Source organism: Squalius cephalus (genome assembly GCF_949319135.1).
Source record: "Squalius cephalus genome assembly, chromosome: 22".
Classification (NCBI taxonomy): domain Eukaryota; kingdom Metazoa; phylum Chordata; class Actinopteri; order Cypriniformes; family Leuciscidae; genus Squalius; species Squalius cephalus.
In genome coordinates this window covers 3,799,952-3,816,009 of record NC_137143.1, presented here as the reverse complement: position 1 = coordinate 3,816,009, position 16,058 = coordinate 3,799,952, and the positions used below count along the sequence as shown (strand labels likewise).

General features: G+C 35.1%; 1 protein-coding gene across 50 annotated transcripts in view; it reads left to right on the top strand.

Moving 5' to 3' along the window:
- Positions 1 to 4,032, top strand: part of znf740a (zinc finger protein 740a) — a 31,791-nt gene extending 27,759 nt beyond the window's left edge. For 49 of the 50 annotated variants that reach the window (XM_079857362.1, XM_079857363.1, XM_079857355.1 and 46 more), the window contains one exon: positions 1,106 to 4,026. In XM_079857362.1, coding sequence (XP_079713488.1) covers positions 1,106 to 1,270 — 165 coding nt within the window. In that variant the 3' untranslated portion in view covers positions 1,271 to 4,026. Of the gene's footprint in view, positions 1 to 1,105 lie in introns of all 50 variants that reach the window. The other variant, XM_079857336.1, reaches the window with a different exon arrangement.
- The last annotated feature ends 12,026 nt before the right edge of the window (positions 4,033 to 16,058 follow it).

The window sequence follows — 16,058 nt, the reverse complement described above, 5'->3', positions numbered from 1 at the left end:
ATCCGCCGCGCTGGAGGAAACGTAGGCTGATATAAGCTGCTTTATTCCGCTCTCGTCTCCGTTATATTGTAATTTGTTTTACACAACCTTGTTTCTGCAGTGACTTTCAGCATGTTTCCTATAACAACGTCTGACGCTTACATTTTATGTGGCGTGAGATTGACACAAACAAATCAAAGTCTGATCAGAGCGGTCAGACTGAAACAGGTTTCCAGAAAAGCGATTTGAATAGGATTTCAAACCACATATGAGTGTAGCCCGATACGGATTTGTAAAAATCTTATTTCATGTGAATTTGTTTTTTTTTGTTTGTTTGTTTTTTGCCGTTCACACTTGCTAAATCTGATCGGATTTCAATCGGTTATGCACAAAAATCAAACCTAGCCTAACGCAAGGGGAGGGGAGAGAATGTGTATCTCATTCTCCTATGAGGCAACATGGGTAGACAGCTGCAGCTTGATGACAGAAGTGTACCACGGTTCAGACCCAAATAATATAATGTGAACGGAGACGAGCAGCGGGGGAAGGGGGGTGGGTGCAGTCAAACTCTGGTTTGGACCAAGCAATCGAACCAAGTGTAAATGAGCACAAGGGAGTAGAGTTGTCAAAAAGTTCAGACTTTGGTACCAAGTCGGTACTGAAATGTTTCAATTGTGATGCTTTGAGCGGTGTTGAGCGGAATCGTAAACGCCTCTGATTGGCCATTGTGTTCACGCGCTCATCAGATATGTCTGTGATTGGCTACAATGATCAACTCACGTGTGTGTAAGCGCTCTGTGAAGAGTGTTATTGATGTATATTTAAAACATGTTTTTAAGTGCTGATCAATCACAGACAAATCCGATGAGCGCTTGAACAAGATGGGAGGTGTTTATGATTCTGCTCAAAGCATCACATTTTTTAAATTTCAGTACCGAAGTCTGTACTTTTTGACGACTCTACAAGGAACAATAATCATTTGGGTGCAATGATTCGATGATTTCAACAGCAGTCGAACCCTAGTGTGGACCAAGCAATCGAACCAAGTGTGAATGAGCACAAGGAAGAATAATCATTTGGGTGAACCAATATAATAAAGCCAAACCTCTGTGTTTTTCACCTTTAGAACTTCTCACGGACGGACAGACTGTTGAGGCATCGGCGCTTGTGTCAGGGTCGCGGTGTGGCAAAGGTCGAGGCCCAGCCGTGCTCTTTCTCCCAGGAGCCTCCCCAAGCCCCCCCGTCCACATGGAGTCCCTTACACCCCGCCCCGGGCCGGCTCGCCGTCTGACACTATCCTCTCCACACACAAGCCCTGAGAAGACGGCACACCCAGACCTCTCTCTCGACGCCACCGGCACTCGGACCCGCTGCTCGCAGAGAGATGCGCCACAGAGAGGACGAGGCAAACTCCCGTCTTTTGTTGCTTTAGTGAGAAACACAAGGCTCTCTTTTGATCATCGAGGCTTGTTTTATACTTTTTGGTAATGTAATATGGGGTTAGAAGGGGTTTTATGGTACTTTTAAGACGTGAGGAACAAAAAACACACCTAACATGGGAATTTCATGTGACTAACCAAAAAAAAAAAAAAAAAAATTGTGCAAAGGTACAACCCATCATCTATTGACTGACACCTATTGATACACACTTAATGTAAGTTCAACAGCATAGTGTGGTTAAAATCAGCATCATATGTGATGTATAGGCCTGCTGAGGGTTCGTACCCTACTGTCCTGAGGACTCGGGTAATGTCCTACAACCATCGCAAGATCTGTTTGTAACACTGTACCCGTGCGTGACCATGTGGAAGTGCACAGTGCGCTTCCGTAGATGAATTCATTAAGCATTCACAGGCTTTTTCTCAATGATAAATGTTTGATCTGGTGTTGTAAGTATGTAAGAATTCGAAAGATGTGTATATTACTTTGTGTAACAGCTGGCTTGTTCTCTATCAGTGCCGTGAGCTGGTGGACATGACACCACCAGTTGAGTTCTGCTCACAGGAAGTGACATCACTCCCTTAATGACTGGGATAATCTCACAGAACCTCTCAAAGCCGTGTGTGGGTCATTGGTCCTCAAAAAATTTCAAATTATATTTTGCATTAAGAAAATTAGGTCTTTTTTTTAAGACCATTAAGTTTTTCAATGTTACATTATTTCGCATTTCACTGATACTTTTATTAGTATAATGTAAACATATTATTTTAAAGATATATTACAACTGGTAATACATATAAGTTTGTACTGCATAAGTCATTATCACAGAATTACAGAACAACTCTAAAATTGGTGCATTATGTAATGAGAATTAAAGGGTTGAAATGTCACAGTGCAAAATAATGTATTGGTCTTAAAAATAGGCTTAATTTTCTAAATGCTAAAATAGTTTTTGCTGATTTTAGAGTGATTTATGGCAGGGCTCTTGTGAGATTCACTTTAGTATTGACTACACTGTTAATACATACATTACACGTGATGAAAACGTCCAAAAGACCCACAATATTATGTACAGATTTATATGTGCAACATATACGATCTTGTGGCCTTAGGATGTGCTCGTTTATTTTGTTTTGTACTTTTTTTTCTTTTCTTTTTTACACCTTGGTTATGAAATAGTAATTATATACGTATTATTTTACTGAAATCTTGACACGAGGACAGATACACTGCCTTTTGTTTTCCTTCTAAAGTCATTTTAACATTATATTGCCTTGTGTTCAAGCACAGCTGTGTTGTTTTGTCGATGATAGACTGATTTGTTCTTTTCTGAGGTCGAGGTTTCCAGTGTGAGATCGCAGTGTTGTCTGATGCACAGGTTCAGTCTAATGCGAGTCTGCGACGTCTTCAGTTCCTGTGGGCCACTAATAGAGCAAAATGGCAGAGATCTGATGTTATTGTTGTACCAAATGATATTGTATTTGTCAGTTTATTAACTTCTCATCTTATCATTAACATGATATCTACTGTTTGACGAGAGTCTCGTCTGTTTTTTTTTTTTTGTTTTTTTTTTTGGGCCGATGGACAAACTAGGGATTGAATTGGGCATTTCAATGCTTTCTGGTTATATGGCAACTGGAAACAGAATATATCTTCAGAGGAATGTCTGCTGTTTATTGACAAAAGATTGCTGCATTTCTGTATAATGACTGATTTTCCCCCCTTTTCTTTATAATGTTACATGTATGTTTATATAACTGAATTGGTTAAAACTCTTAGTTCTATAGCAACAAACTTTGTGTATTTTAAGGACTTTTCTATGCTAATATAATTTTTAAAAACACTGGAGAGATACGTGTGTGAAATGATAAACTATATAGACATATAAACAGTTTGTGTGTGTGTGTGTGTATGCATGTAGCTTATTAAATGCATATTGCATACTGTTAAGTGCATATAGTATTTCACACAAGTTATCAGCATATATTCCAACAAAATAACTGAATTTACACAAATAATCCTATTATTTATTATATAAAGCGCCAATATTCACTGATGCTCAAAGCAACACAATTTATAAAGAACCTAAAAATCTTGTGTAGCTTTTTAAGGACAGTATTGAAAAAATAAATATGATATTTTATCTGTTATCTGCAGGGCACTAAGGATACAAAAGGTTATGCACTCAACATGTATGCATGTTTATACACATGCACACACACACACACATATAGTTAGCCTGTAGTTACTAGATAAAGCCTCTCTCCAAAGCGTTGGAAACGATATTACAGTTTGCATACTTGGATATCCATGAGTCCAATTTGAAAAGAAAGAAGCAATAGAAGTTGTACCTTCAAATTGTTTTTGGGATTTCTTTTGATGGAAGAAGTAGTACGTAACTTTCTTTCTTGCATGATATTGCAGAATCTGATGTAAAAACTTTAGTGAGTTCCTTTTCTTCATCCGAAGGGTTTTCCATAAATCTTCTGAATGCAAAAAAAGGACAGGTTTTGTTATTCGTTTCTTTAAAGACTTCAGACACTTCAGTGAATTGTTTTTGTGTGGAGACAAGAGAGGGGCTTCCTTCATGCATAAATAAAATACTACATAAAGTACATGGTTTTCATATTTTACTTTCTGGGTATTCACTTTTAAAGCAGGATTGTTCTGGCAGAAAAAACAAAATTCCCATCAGAAAGTTTCTTAAAAATGTGATATTACCACATGCAGTTTATTTTTTAGCTGGAGAACATCAAAATAATGGGAAGATTTAACTTTGCGAATTAAAAAATATTTCTCACCACTTTAAAATAATAAATTAAATGTATGAAAACAATTACAATATAGCCGTAAACGGCAAACATAGGGTCCAATGGCGCATGTGGACGATTACGTGGAGCAATTGAAATGTCTTTTCAAATGAGTGTGTTTTTTTAAATGTGATTTTTACAGCAAACTCGATCTCGAGTCTTCACTGATGAAACCGGTTACAGCGACACATGCTGTCGAAAGGACATTCCTCTTACTGAACGAGAAGCCCAAAAGAAAACCTCTGTCATTTTTTACTGTCATAATATATGTGATTAAGCCTATGTTGATTTAGATTTTCGATTTAGATACATTGCATGTCATAGGACGTTACAGTTCAATTTCAACTGTGCATTATCATTTACAGCACAAAAATGTGTAAGTCCCAATGTATTAGGGCCCCTTCTTTATTCATTTCTAATAATAATAATTTGTTACATTTATATCCTCCTGGGACCCAGAAAAAAAAAGTTTTTTGAATTTAGTTTTTTTCCATGTCATCACACTGTTTAGATCACAATAAACAAATGGTAAAAAAACATTTTTGAAAAATAATATTTTATTCATACGTTATGCTATGTCCTCTGTAGTGGACGCCAGGACTAAGTTGTTTAAAAAATAAAATGACATGAAATTATATGTATAGGCAAAAACAATGGGATTTTTTTTTCAATCACCAATAAATTTGGGGGTTTCAGGATTTTTTCAACCAAAATTTGTATAAAGATTATTCTCAACTATGTTATGAAAGAAATAACGGAATGAATTGATACACCATTTTACATTATGCAATATGTGGGTAAAATGTCCATAAATTAATATTCCCATTCAATGCAATGTATATATAAACTGTATCTAATTTGCACATTAATGTGTTCTTGGAGCAACATTTAATGAAAAAAGAAGTGTAATAATTGGAGTAATAATTGGCAACATTTTAATAATAATATCTAATATTTCATAGGAATATTGATGTATAATTTATTTCCATATTCACTTGTTGTGTCTCACAAAATGCCTGATAAACATGATTTAAGTCCTGGTGTCTTCTACAGTGGACACGTTTGAAATCAACGCCCTGTTCTGAAACAGAAAATATTTTTTTTATTTGAAACCCCTTAACATTTTCCTGAGATGTTGTTTTATGAAATACAATTTGAAAAGTAGTCCAATTTAAATTATAATTACAATATATTATCATATTTCCATAAGAATGCTACATTTGATCACTAAATTAATGTCAGACATTTTTAAAGACCAAGGAGAAGTTGTTTTCATGGTAAACCTCCAAACATTTGGTATCTCTGAAAAGTCCTGAATGTGCTCTTTACAGGACACCCAGGTTGTGTCATGTGACATGTATGACGTCAGAGAAATTCACTAAAATATAATGTCCACTACAGTGGACAAAAGTCTATTCTTGGGTCCCAGGAGGATATAGCGCTTTTCTGGGTCCTCAAAGCGCTTCACATATGGATGGGGGGAATCTCCTCAACCTCCACCAATGTGCAGCATCCACTTGGATGATGCGATGGCAGCCATATTGCGCCAGAACGCCCACCACACACCAGCTTATCGGTGGAGAGGAGACAGTGATGAAGCCAATCAGTATATGGGGATGATTAGGAGGCCATGATGGACAGAGGCCAAGGGGCAAATTTGGCCAGGATGCCGGGGTTACACCCCTACACAGCAAAATCAATAGTGTTAAATTTCCAGGGACGGTGTTGAATACAGAGTGTTGGTGTTATTTTAACACTATATGGTAATGAAACAGCACTGCCAGTGTTCTCTATATATAACATCGTGACAGTGTTTAATTTGAGTGTTCTTTTCAAATGAACAAAAACTGATGTACATCTAAGCCACGCCTCGCTCAGGCGGTTATCTGCGTTTAACGGATTCATCATTTTCTCTGATTTCTCTCACATGAAGACGACGAAAGCGCAGGTAAGACAGTCTACCTACATGAAAGACTCAATGAGAATTGATTATAAAGAGTTAAACTAGATTTCACAACAAATAATGACAAAAGAACCGTTGAAATATAACCGAAAATAATGTTTGGATGAAGCAATGGCGGTAACGTTAAGCACTTCGGTTGCGGTAACGTTATGCACCTTTTACGTTGGTTTGTAACGTTAAACCCGCCATTGAAATAAAGAACATTAGTTTATGTTGGCTTAACGCTAACTTATATTTATTCGACCTGTAACTTTTTCGAATCGGTATCTTGTGTTAACGTTTGATTAACTTCAGCTGACAAGAGCAGCTCTGATTCAGGGGGTTAAGGGGCAAGGTAAGATAGCTTGTTCTGTGTTTATCTCTGTATTTTTGAGATGTGCTTAAAAAAGTAGTGAAATAATTAACACGTTATCTTATAACAACTGTACTTTAGTGCTACAAATATATGTGCGCCAATATTTATCGTCAGAGAAGGCGCGGGCGCGAATTCTAGGCCAGCGTCACGCTTCAGTCGTAACGGTCAAAGAGTGCGATGTAAGTAGCTGAACATTTAATATTTTCCCATTTATTGTTCTGTTTTAGATATGTTATAGATATAGATATGTTAAAAGACCAATAGTAATTCCTGTTTGCATTCCTGGATATTAATATCTCTTACTTAATATAATTTTGTCAACTTAGCTTTTTTAATTGTAAGTTAACTTACATATTTACGCGAACCCATGTAATGTTATTCATAATTGTCAATGTGATAGTACACTGATAGGCAAAGCTACAAGTGAATGAATCAGCTAAGTTAGATGGCTAACATCCCAGAAAGAGTTGAATGTTGTAAATGCAATATGTAGGCTAACATTAGGCCTATGCAAGCTTGGTGAAACACCAAATTAAAGCTCCAATATGTAAAAAATAAAATAAAATTCACCACAAGAGGGCACAGTTTCCAACAATAACAAAGGCGAAGCTTGATGACGCTATGAAGGAGGTGACGATCGGAGATGTCGTTTTTAATGCGTTTTCACCATCTAGCGATGTATCTAAATGGAATTAATGAATCATGATCACGGATGAGGTCATTTATTCATTTGGTCAATGACGTGACGCCTAAATTTTCTGTCCGATTGCATTTTTTCAGGCAAAAATGGGTTTAAATGCCTAAAAAGATACTGTATATTTATAGTACCTCTCCCATGTATGTACTCACTTTAACTTTTAAAAAACCTTTACTTATTTGTTATTTTTTTTGTTATTTAAAGTGTCAAAACATCATGTGGTGCGACCGTCCGGCCATAACTTCTGTTTTGAAAACGTCTTTGAAATTACTCTGAATTTATTCAAATTTATTTTCTGCACTATTTGGCATGATTTCCAAAATGTTTTGTAATCCTTTAAAAAAATTCAAAGCATTTGTATTTATATTTCCATCATAATATACAAACAAACTTTGTCCGATGATGTCCATTTTATGAAATATCATGTGGTGCGACCATCAAGGAACTACCATTTTGGGACTTATATGTTGAAAACTATTCAAACACAGGAAGTTACATCATAAACCAATTTATAAAGGACCCATGGAAGCAGCAAGCAGGTTTGTAATTCTCTCAAATTGGAAAAAAAATACACCTTTGTAATGGTTGGTATGTAGTTGCCACATTTGGATGTCATGTGGTATGACCTCAAAAAAAAATTAATATTAAAGTTATTTCTACAAATATATATTTTTATTATAAATTTCCTAGTGACCTTTTTTGGCAAGCTAGCTTGTTTTGTTTAGGTGGCCAATTTTGTGCCTGTAAATTATGATTGAATTTGAAAATATCATGTGGTGCGACCAAATATCATGTGGTGCGACCACTGCAGACTGTTTTCCATGATAGATATATGTCCTAGATTGGCAGTTTTATGCTTTTATATTCAATTGATGGTTTATATAAAAAAGTACTTTACTTTAGTATCATTTGGAATAGATTTTTATGCAATTTGGGATCTTTTTTTTATAGATTTCAGACAGTTTGTGTTTACTCTTTGTACAATATGAGAAAAATGCACAAAAAAAAATTAGAGCATGTAATTTCAGTTTAGTAATAATGCATTTATTAGTAGTGTATTTATTATTGCCTATTTATTTATTTAAAACTATTTTAATGTATTTTACCAGATGCCACTGCCAAGCAAAAAAATTCTGACCCTGCAGCAAGAGCAGAGTACCTTGATAGGAGAAGAGTGAAATATTATTACAGTTTAAAATATCTGTTTTCTATGTGAATATATAGTAAACTGTAATTTATTCCTATGATCAAAGCTGAATTTTCAGCATCGTTACTCCAGTTTTCAGTGTCACATGATCCTTCAGAAATAATTCTAATATGTAACCCTAGACCACAAAACCACTCAATGGGTCAATGTCACATGGGTAAATTTTTTGCAATTGAGATTTATACATCATATGAAAGCTGAATAAATAAGCTTTTCATTGATGTATGATTTGTTAAGATAGAACAATATTTGGCCGATACAACTGAAAATCTGGAATCTGAGGGTGCTACAAAATCGAAACATTGAGAAAATCGCCTTTAAAGTTGTCCATTTATGTTTGCAATATTGCTATATTCACTCACAAAAATAAATGTTTATAAATTTATGGTAGGACATTTACAAAATATAAAACATGATCTTTATTTAATATCCTAATGATTTTTTGGAATAAAAGAAAAATCGATAATTTTGACCCATACAATGTATTGTTGGCTATTGCCACAAATACCCTGTGCGACTTGTGACTGGTTTTGTGATCCAGGGTCACTAATGATTTGCTGCTCAAGAAACATTTCTGATTATTATCAATGTTCATATTTTTTGGGGAAACTGTGATACATTTTATATGTCAGGATTATTTGATGAATATAAAGTTCAAAAGAACAGCATTTATTTGAAATAGAATCTTTCGGAACATTATAGCCTGCGCCTGAATGTGACACTGAATGTGTCCTTGATTAATAAAGTATTAATTACTTAAAAAAACTATTGACCCCAAATGTTACCTGTATACAATACTTTTATGAAATAATTTATATCTATAACATTATTATTTGTTAGAAATAAATTCTAAGTCAAGTTAAATTAAATAGTGCACTTGTGTTTGTGAAGTGATTTTTATTTATAAAAGTGAGTTTATAAAATGTTTATGTTCAGGAAAATTCTGTGAAATTTGTATAAAATCTGGTTTAAATAAATTTTGTATAAAATGTATTGTTCATTGATCTCTTTAAATAGATTTTTAACTATATAAGGTTTTCGTGTCATTTGGAGCGACCACTTATCATGTGGTGCGACCAATAAAAGCTATCACTGTATTAAATTTAAAATAAAATATCTTATTTCTGTGGCTGAAATATGAATCACTGATACAGTATGCTTTAGTAAATTATATTTTTAAAACATTTCTATCAGTTTTATGCGATTTACAGGGAAAATAAGTCTGTTAACTGCATTTTAGAAGGCGACTGAAATTGCAGAACAAAAATATGAGATCATTATATACAAAAACTCAAAAGAAATTTAAATACTCTATTTTTAAACACTTTAATTACTGAGAACATGTAAAAAAAAAAAAACATTTATGTTAAGGAAATTAATTAATTTTAAGATAAATCACGGTCGCCCCACATGACATTTTTTAAGCCTATGGACAATTCATCTAGATGAAAAAACACTAAAATCACTTAATTTAATTTTTTTATTTGAATTTATATGTACACAACATTCTTAATGATTGAACAATTGCAATATATATTGTTAATTTTCGTATTTTAAAATTGGCCTGTTGAAAATCCTTATACGTCATTGACCCATTACCTGTATGTCTGATCGTATTATTTTATGTCATCATAATGAACTGCAAGGAACGTGAAATGTTATGCTATATTATCCCGTTACAACTTACAGCTATTTGTCATAAATTCATATCTATTAAAATCATCTTTACTGTAACTATTACGTTACTTGTACAATAAAAAACATTTGATTTGCTTACCTGTATCAATACACTCGCGAGAGCAGAGTCTCTGTCAAGTCCAAGATTGTCGCGCAGCTCTCTCCATCTCGAAAACGCCTGGCCGATATTTATCCGGGTTTTATTCCTCCGTTTGTCACACAGTCTGCGTGTATCCGAATATGGACGCTTTCGTTTTGTTGGCACCTCAATACTCGCCAAAGAGTAATCGTGATCCATAACAGCTATAACCATACAGTCTATTTATGGCTATAACGCTATAACCACCACTTCCGAATTTGACCATGTGATATTCCGGTGTGGTGGAATATCACATGGTCCACCCCGGGAAAAAAGGATAGTGCGGACATTGCGTCACTGAGAGGCGACATTTCTTTTCCGGGACGGACAGTTATTTAAAATCGGAATTTCTCTGAAATAAAAAATCTTTGGAGACTTTTGAGATATTGTAAGTACACAACTGGAGGAAATATATCACACTGTGCAAGTTATTTTCGGAAATTTTATTACAAAATTGTTACATATTGGAGCTTTAACTAACTATATACACGTGGCTGTCTAAGACTAACACAGAGAGGTGTGCTTCATTCCTAAGAAATGCTGGTTCAGGTGGAGTTTGATGGGAGTCTGAAATGGGTCAGAATCCCAGAGAAAGATGACAGCTTTGATTACCACCAATTTATTTGTGAAGGTAAGTTCACCTCTTTTTGGATAATTTCACATTTAAATCTTTATGTATTTATTTCTATCTCGAAAGTGAGGCTAAACTGTCGTTTCAGTCATTTTATACTGTAATATTACTGTACTGTAATATTAGGCAATGATTTACATTAAAAAATGTATAGTTTTATTCACTGTAATGCTTTTGAACTTGATATTTAAGAGTATTTGTTTCTTCCTTTAGCTTCGTCCAAGTTCAACCTGCCAAACGGATCTAAGGTTATCCTGAAAGACTCTGCAGGAGTTGATGTGGATGCAGATATTTTTGACGAGTTGGTGAGGTCATCGAAGGTTTCTTTCAAGGTTTTGGATGGAGAGAAGTCTGGTAAGAAACTTAAACAACATTCTGTCATGTTTACATGAAATCTATCATGGTTGTATACACATTGTTAATATAGAGGTGTGACGATACACTCATGTCACGATTTGATACAAATCGCGATACTGAACTCAATACGATACTATTGCAATATTTTAAGCCAAATAATAATAATAATTATTATTACTTATTAGTAAAATAGTATTATTATGTGATTATTATCAGGACCCACAAATATGCCACCTTTGCATTACTATACATTACATTCAACATCATATAGTAGTTTAATAAAGTAATGTTACTGAATTTTTTTTCCTTTTGCATTACTTGTGCTTTCAATGCAGGCATTCTTTGGATCTCATACACAGACAAGCCGCACATGCACAGACTCTCGGTGTTCACTATAACCTGCCTCTCCCGCTATTAATGCACTACATATAAAAATAAACCATCTAAAACGCATTCTACGAAAACTACTTCTGATATGGTGATTTAAATTATGTTTGCGCTTTCACTTTGAGGAGTGCTGTTCCAGCGTGTGCGCTTCAGATTATCAATGCAATCAAACCGTTCTAATCGCAGAAAAGCATCTCAAAATGACTATTCCCAAACTGTAAATGGTTTGTTCATCCAAAATTGTACTTTCTGCATTACTCAGTCACTCTCATGTTATTCTCACGTGTCACGCAAGCATGTCCGTGTTTACAGTATGCATGTCGGTGTAAATCTGTTCATCATATAAAGCCATCCTGTTTTCAGAAGACTTGGATCTGGATTAGACTTTCGATTGATTATTTTTACGATGCCTTTATGACTTTTTTTTTTAGCTTTTACAAAACTTTTTATAACTAATTGTAAGCATTAATCTGTATTTAATTTTTACAATGAAGACTATCCAGTGTTATTTTACATTTGATTACTTTAATTTGTGAAGTATTTCTTACCTTACTCTTCATTCTATTGTGTTTTTGTGCTGTCGTTTGAAATTTGTTTATTTGTTCTTATTTGGAAGTTGAATGAAAATTAGAGATGCACCGATTGATCGGCTGGTGACCGGAATTGGCCTATTTTCACATGATCGGCGACCGGCCGGTTAGTCTGACATGTGCCGATTTTATGCCGGTCAAATGCACCCGGGCGCCGCATGATTAACATTGCTCAACATCAGCATCACACGTGCAAACGGAACACAATAGGAAACCTCGTGAATTACGGCCGTTTCACACCACAAGCGTGAGTGGTGCATGAGCAGCGCGTATTTTTTTCGGCGTGCATGTTAATCAAAAAGTGCATTCACACTGCATTGCACACGTGAGCAAGCAGGAGCGTAGTATTTTTGCTGCTGCTCACGCTCAATTAAAGTGAATGGAAAGCACACTTTTGAATGACAAAAGTATTATTTCACACAAAAAGTGCCCAAAATGCACAGAATTTGCATGTCTAGTGTGTTTTAACAAGAACTGGAGTAGGCTGTCAGAAAATAATATTTCTAGAAAATTGACCTATTTAAACTTGTTTTTATTATTCAGTTTGGGTAAAATTACTATATGGTGTTTTATATATATATAAAAAAAGTAAACTAGTCAGAATATACAGTATAAGCTTTCTTTTAGTTTAATTGTAATTAACTTTTAATTTCCCACACCAGGAGTAATTTATATAGTTCCATTTTTATAGCAATTATCTGTTCAAAAAAATTTCTATGTTCTATGCAAAATGTTCTATTAAAGAAAAGATAGAAAATAAATATTTGTGTGTGCTGTAAAGTAGTTAGAAAAAATGAAATCGGAATCGGTTCAAATCGGTATCGGCAGGTCAAACTCAATAAAAAATCGGAAATCGGAATCGGCCAAGAAAATTGTAATGGTGCATCTCTAATGAAAATCTTAGGTTTGAAACAACATGAGGATGAGTATATGATGACAGAATAAAACATTTTGGGTGAATTTTACCATATAAATATCGTAAGTTGAGCCTTGCTTAAAACAACTATATCGCAAATCATCGTTACAAATATCGTTACAGTCCTATCATATACTGTACAACACTTTTCATGATTGCATCTTTCTCTTAGATTTTGCAATCTGCTAGATTATTATTTTCAATATTTTTAACATCCTGTCTTGTGTGCTACTTTTTTATTCCAAGATAATGTTCTCCCAGCTGAAAGAAACTTATCTGAGGCCTCCTGCTCTGAGTCCTTTTCATCAGTGGCATCAGAAAGTTCAGACTCCTCAGTAATTCCTCAGTCTTCAATGGCACACAAAAGACAGCTGTTAGAAGCACCTCCTGACTGTAATTTGGCAAAAGATGCAAGTCATTTTTCTCTCTTTTTTTAAAGTTGTTCATGGAATATCAACTATTTTAAGATTTTAAGAAAGTGTTTTTACATGATCTATGTTACAGCTGGTTTGTGCAGCTCTGCACTCAAAACCTGGAGGCTCCGCTATATTGAATGAGTACAACCAAACCAATAGCCTGTCTGATCAAACTCGAAGGAAGCTAGTCAACATCCTTGTGGCGGATATGGTAGAGAGTCATGGGTAAGTGACCGATAAAAACACCTACAATTTAGTTCTTAAAATAAAGCATAAAAATGTCCACTCTGTTCCTCTTTTATCCTGGTCAGTTGTAATGTTAAATTTAGTTTAAATAAAACAACTCATGAATGTCAATATAAATTTGAAAAGTAATATTCTTATTAGCCAATCATGTAAAATGTTAGATAAAAACAAATTGTGACTAAATAACATTTTAGACAAATATTGTTTTCAATCTTTATTGTCATACAGGAGGATCCCACCAGTCAATATACGCATAACATATGCACTTGGAATAGTGACTCTTTTCCCCAATTTAAAGGACAAGTGCTCACCAACTGGTTATGTGAGTATTTAGTGAACTGACATATTGTACATGGTCACCTTTTTAAAGGAGCACGATTACCATTAGGGGTGATCAAAAATGATCAAAATTCTGTTTCACGGTAGGGGTGGGTGTTATGGCAAAAATATCATATTTTGCAAGTGACTGAGCATTACAGACAAATTGCTGTGTCTCAGTCTCTAGTACACTGCACGTCAGTGAACCACCTCCACTTATTTACATGTTGCGGTATACATGGATTCAAAAAATCTGTTACGTGGACATTTTATACCATGGTAACTATGGGTGGAACGATACACAGAAGTCACGGTTCGGTTCATACCTCGGTTCAGACATCACGGTTCGGTACAATGGAGGGAAAAGCAAATCAAAAATGCAGAAGGCAATTTTTTTTATTGTGCATGTCTCAGGCCAAAGAGCCATTTTTTTTATGTTTTTTTGGTTAATGCATTTTTCCAAAAGAGCCACAGTAAAAAAATAATATAAAATTATTATTAAAGACCTGCTTTTTTCGATAAAGTTTCAACAGTAGTAATTATTAGGTCCATAGACAACTAAAAACAAACAAATATTCAGCAAACAATAAATAAGTTGTGATATGGAATTAATTGTGCACTACTTTCACTGTGAGGTTGAGTTACCAACTGATGAGCATAAATCATCTTCGTGTGCGTGTGTGAGAGAGAGAGAGAGGGAATGCACACAGTACTTACATCTACTGTGTTTACGTGAATACTCGACTTGGCATTTTGATATATTTCTGTGTTTATTTGGCCGTTTAGGCACACAACCGAAGACAAAGGCTACTGTGCTTGTCCGTGTTGCGCTCAGAGCGCACGTACAGCATCCTGTCAGTAGAGTTCAGTTCTCTTTCGCGACTTATCGTGCTTTTAATATTTCTTTTCAATATAAAGCACATCCTGCTCTTTTCTTTCTCATTCATTCATGTTTCGTTATTAATAACTAAACAAATTCATCAACTGAAATCTGCACGGATTATCAAAAATAGGCTACAACACATTTATAGGACATAAGGGTCTCTGCGGCAAAAGTGAAAGTACCAGCAGGTGAAATGTTTCGAAACATGGTTGAGGTTAGGTGATTGCTGTGGTGACTCGTGAGTCGTGACACTCGCGATCATCACAACGCACTTTTGCTGGTACAACTTGAGTATTATTATTATCATAAAATTCTCATTAACTTCGGTAGACTGTACAACAAGGGAATTGTAATTGGCTGCTTTTTCTGCAGAGAGCCGATCTCGCGAGTTTTATTTAATTTTATACCGTGTATTCTCCGTGTAAATTCATGCACGAACTGTGACGCCCGTACTGTTTCGGTTCAATATGAATACATGTACCGTTCCACCCCTAGTGGTAACGATATATAGTATACTGTCATACCGCCCAGCCCCAACTACCATATTTGTTTTGAATGCATTAAACTAAGATTTCTGTAAAACTTCTTTTTTTGCAGGAACACTACTATGATCCACTTAGTGGACAGGGTTACCTTGCCTACAGACTAAAAACTGTTCAGCGAAACACAGGAAGTAACTCGAGGAGGACATCAAAGTCTGTTTACAAAGATGGCCCCAAGACCCTGCGTGAGACATCTTCAACAGTTGAGCAGCTGTCAGGTGATCAGTGCAGAGAAGCTGTATCTGTAATGAAGCATTCGACAGACCAATCAATTGTTAAGGAGAGAATGAAGGCGACGTTCAAGTACAGACAGAATATGATGCATGATCCAGACAAGTCTTCACACATCCTGGATTACTTTCCCCGATTCTTAGATACACCAGGCTTGGTAAGAAATAATGCAATTATCTTGATGTTCTAATTGTGTTTTATAATTGTTATTAACATGTTTTCTCTTTGTACTAGATTGAGCAAGACTTCACAATGCTCTTTGGAGAGGAAGTCT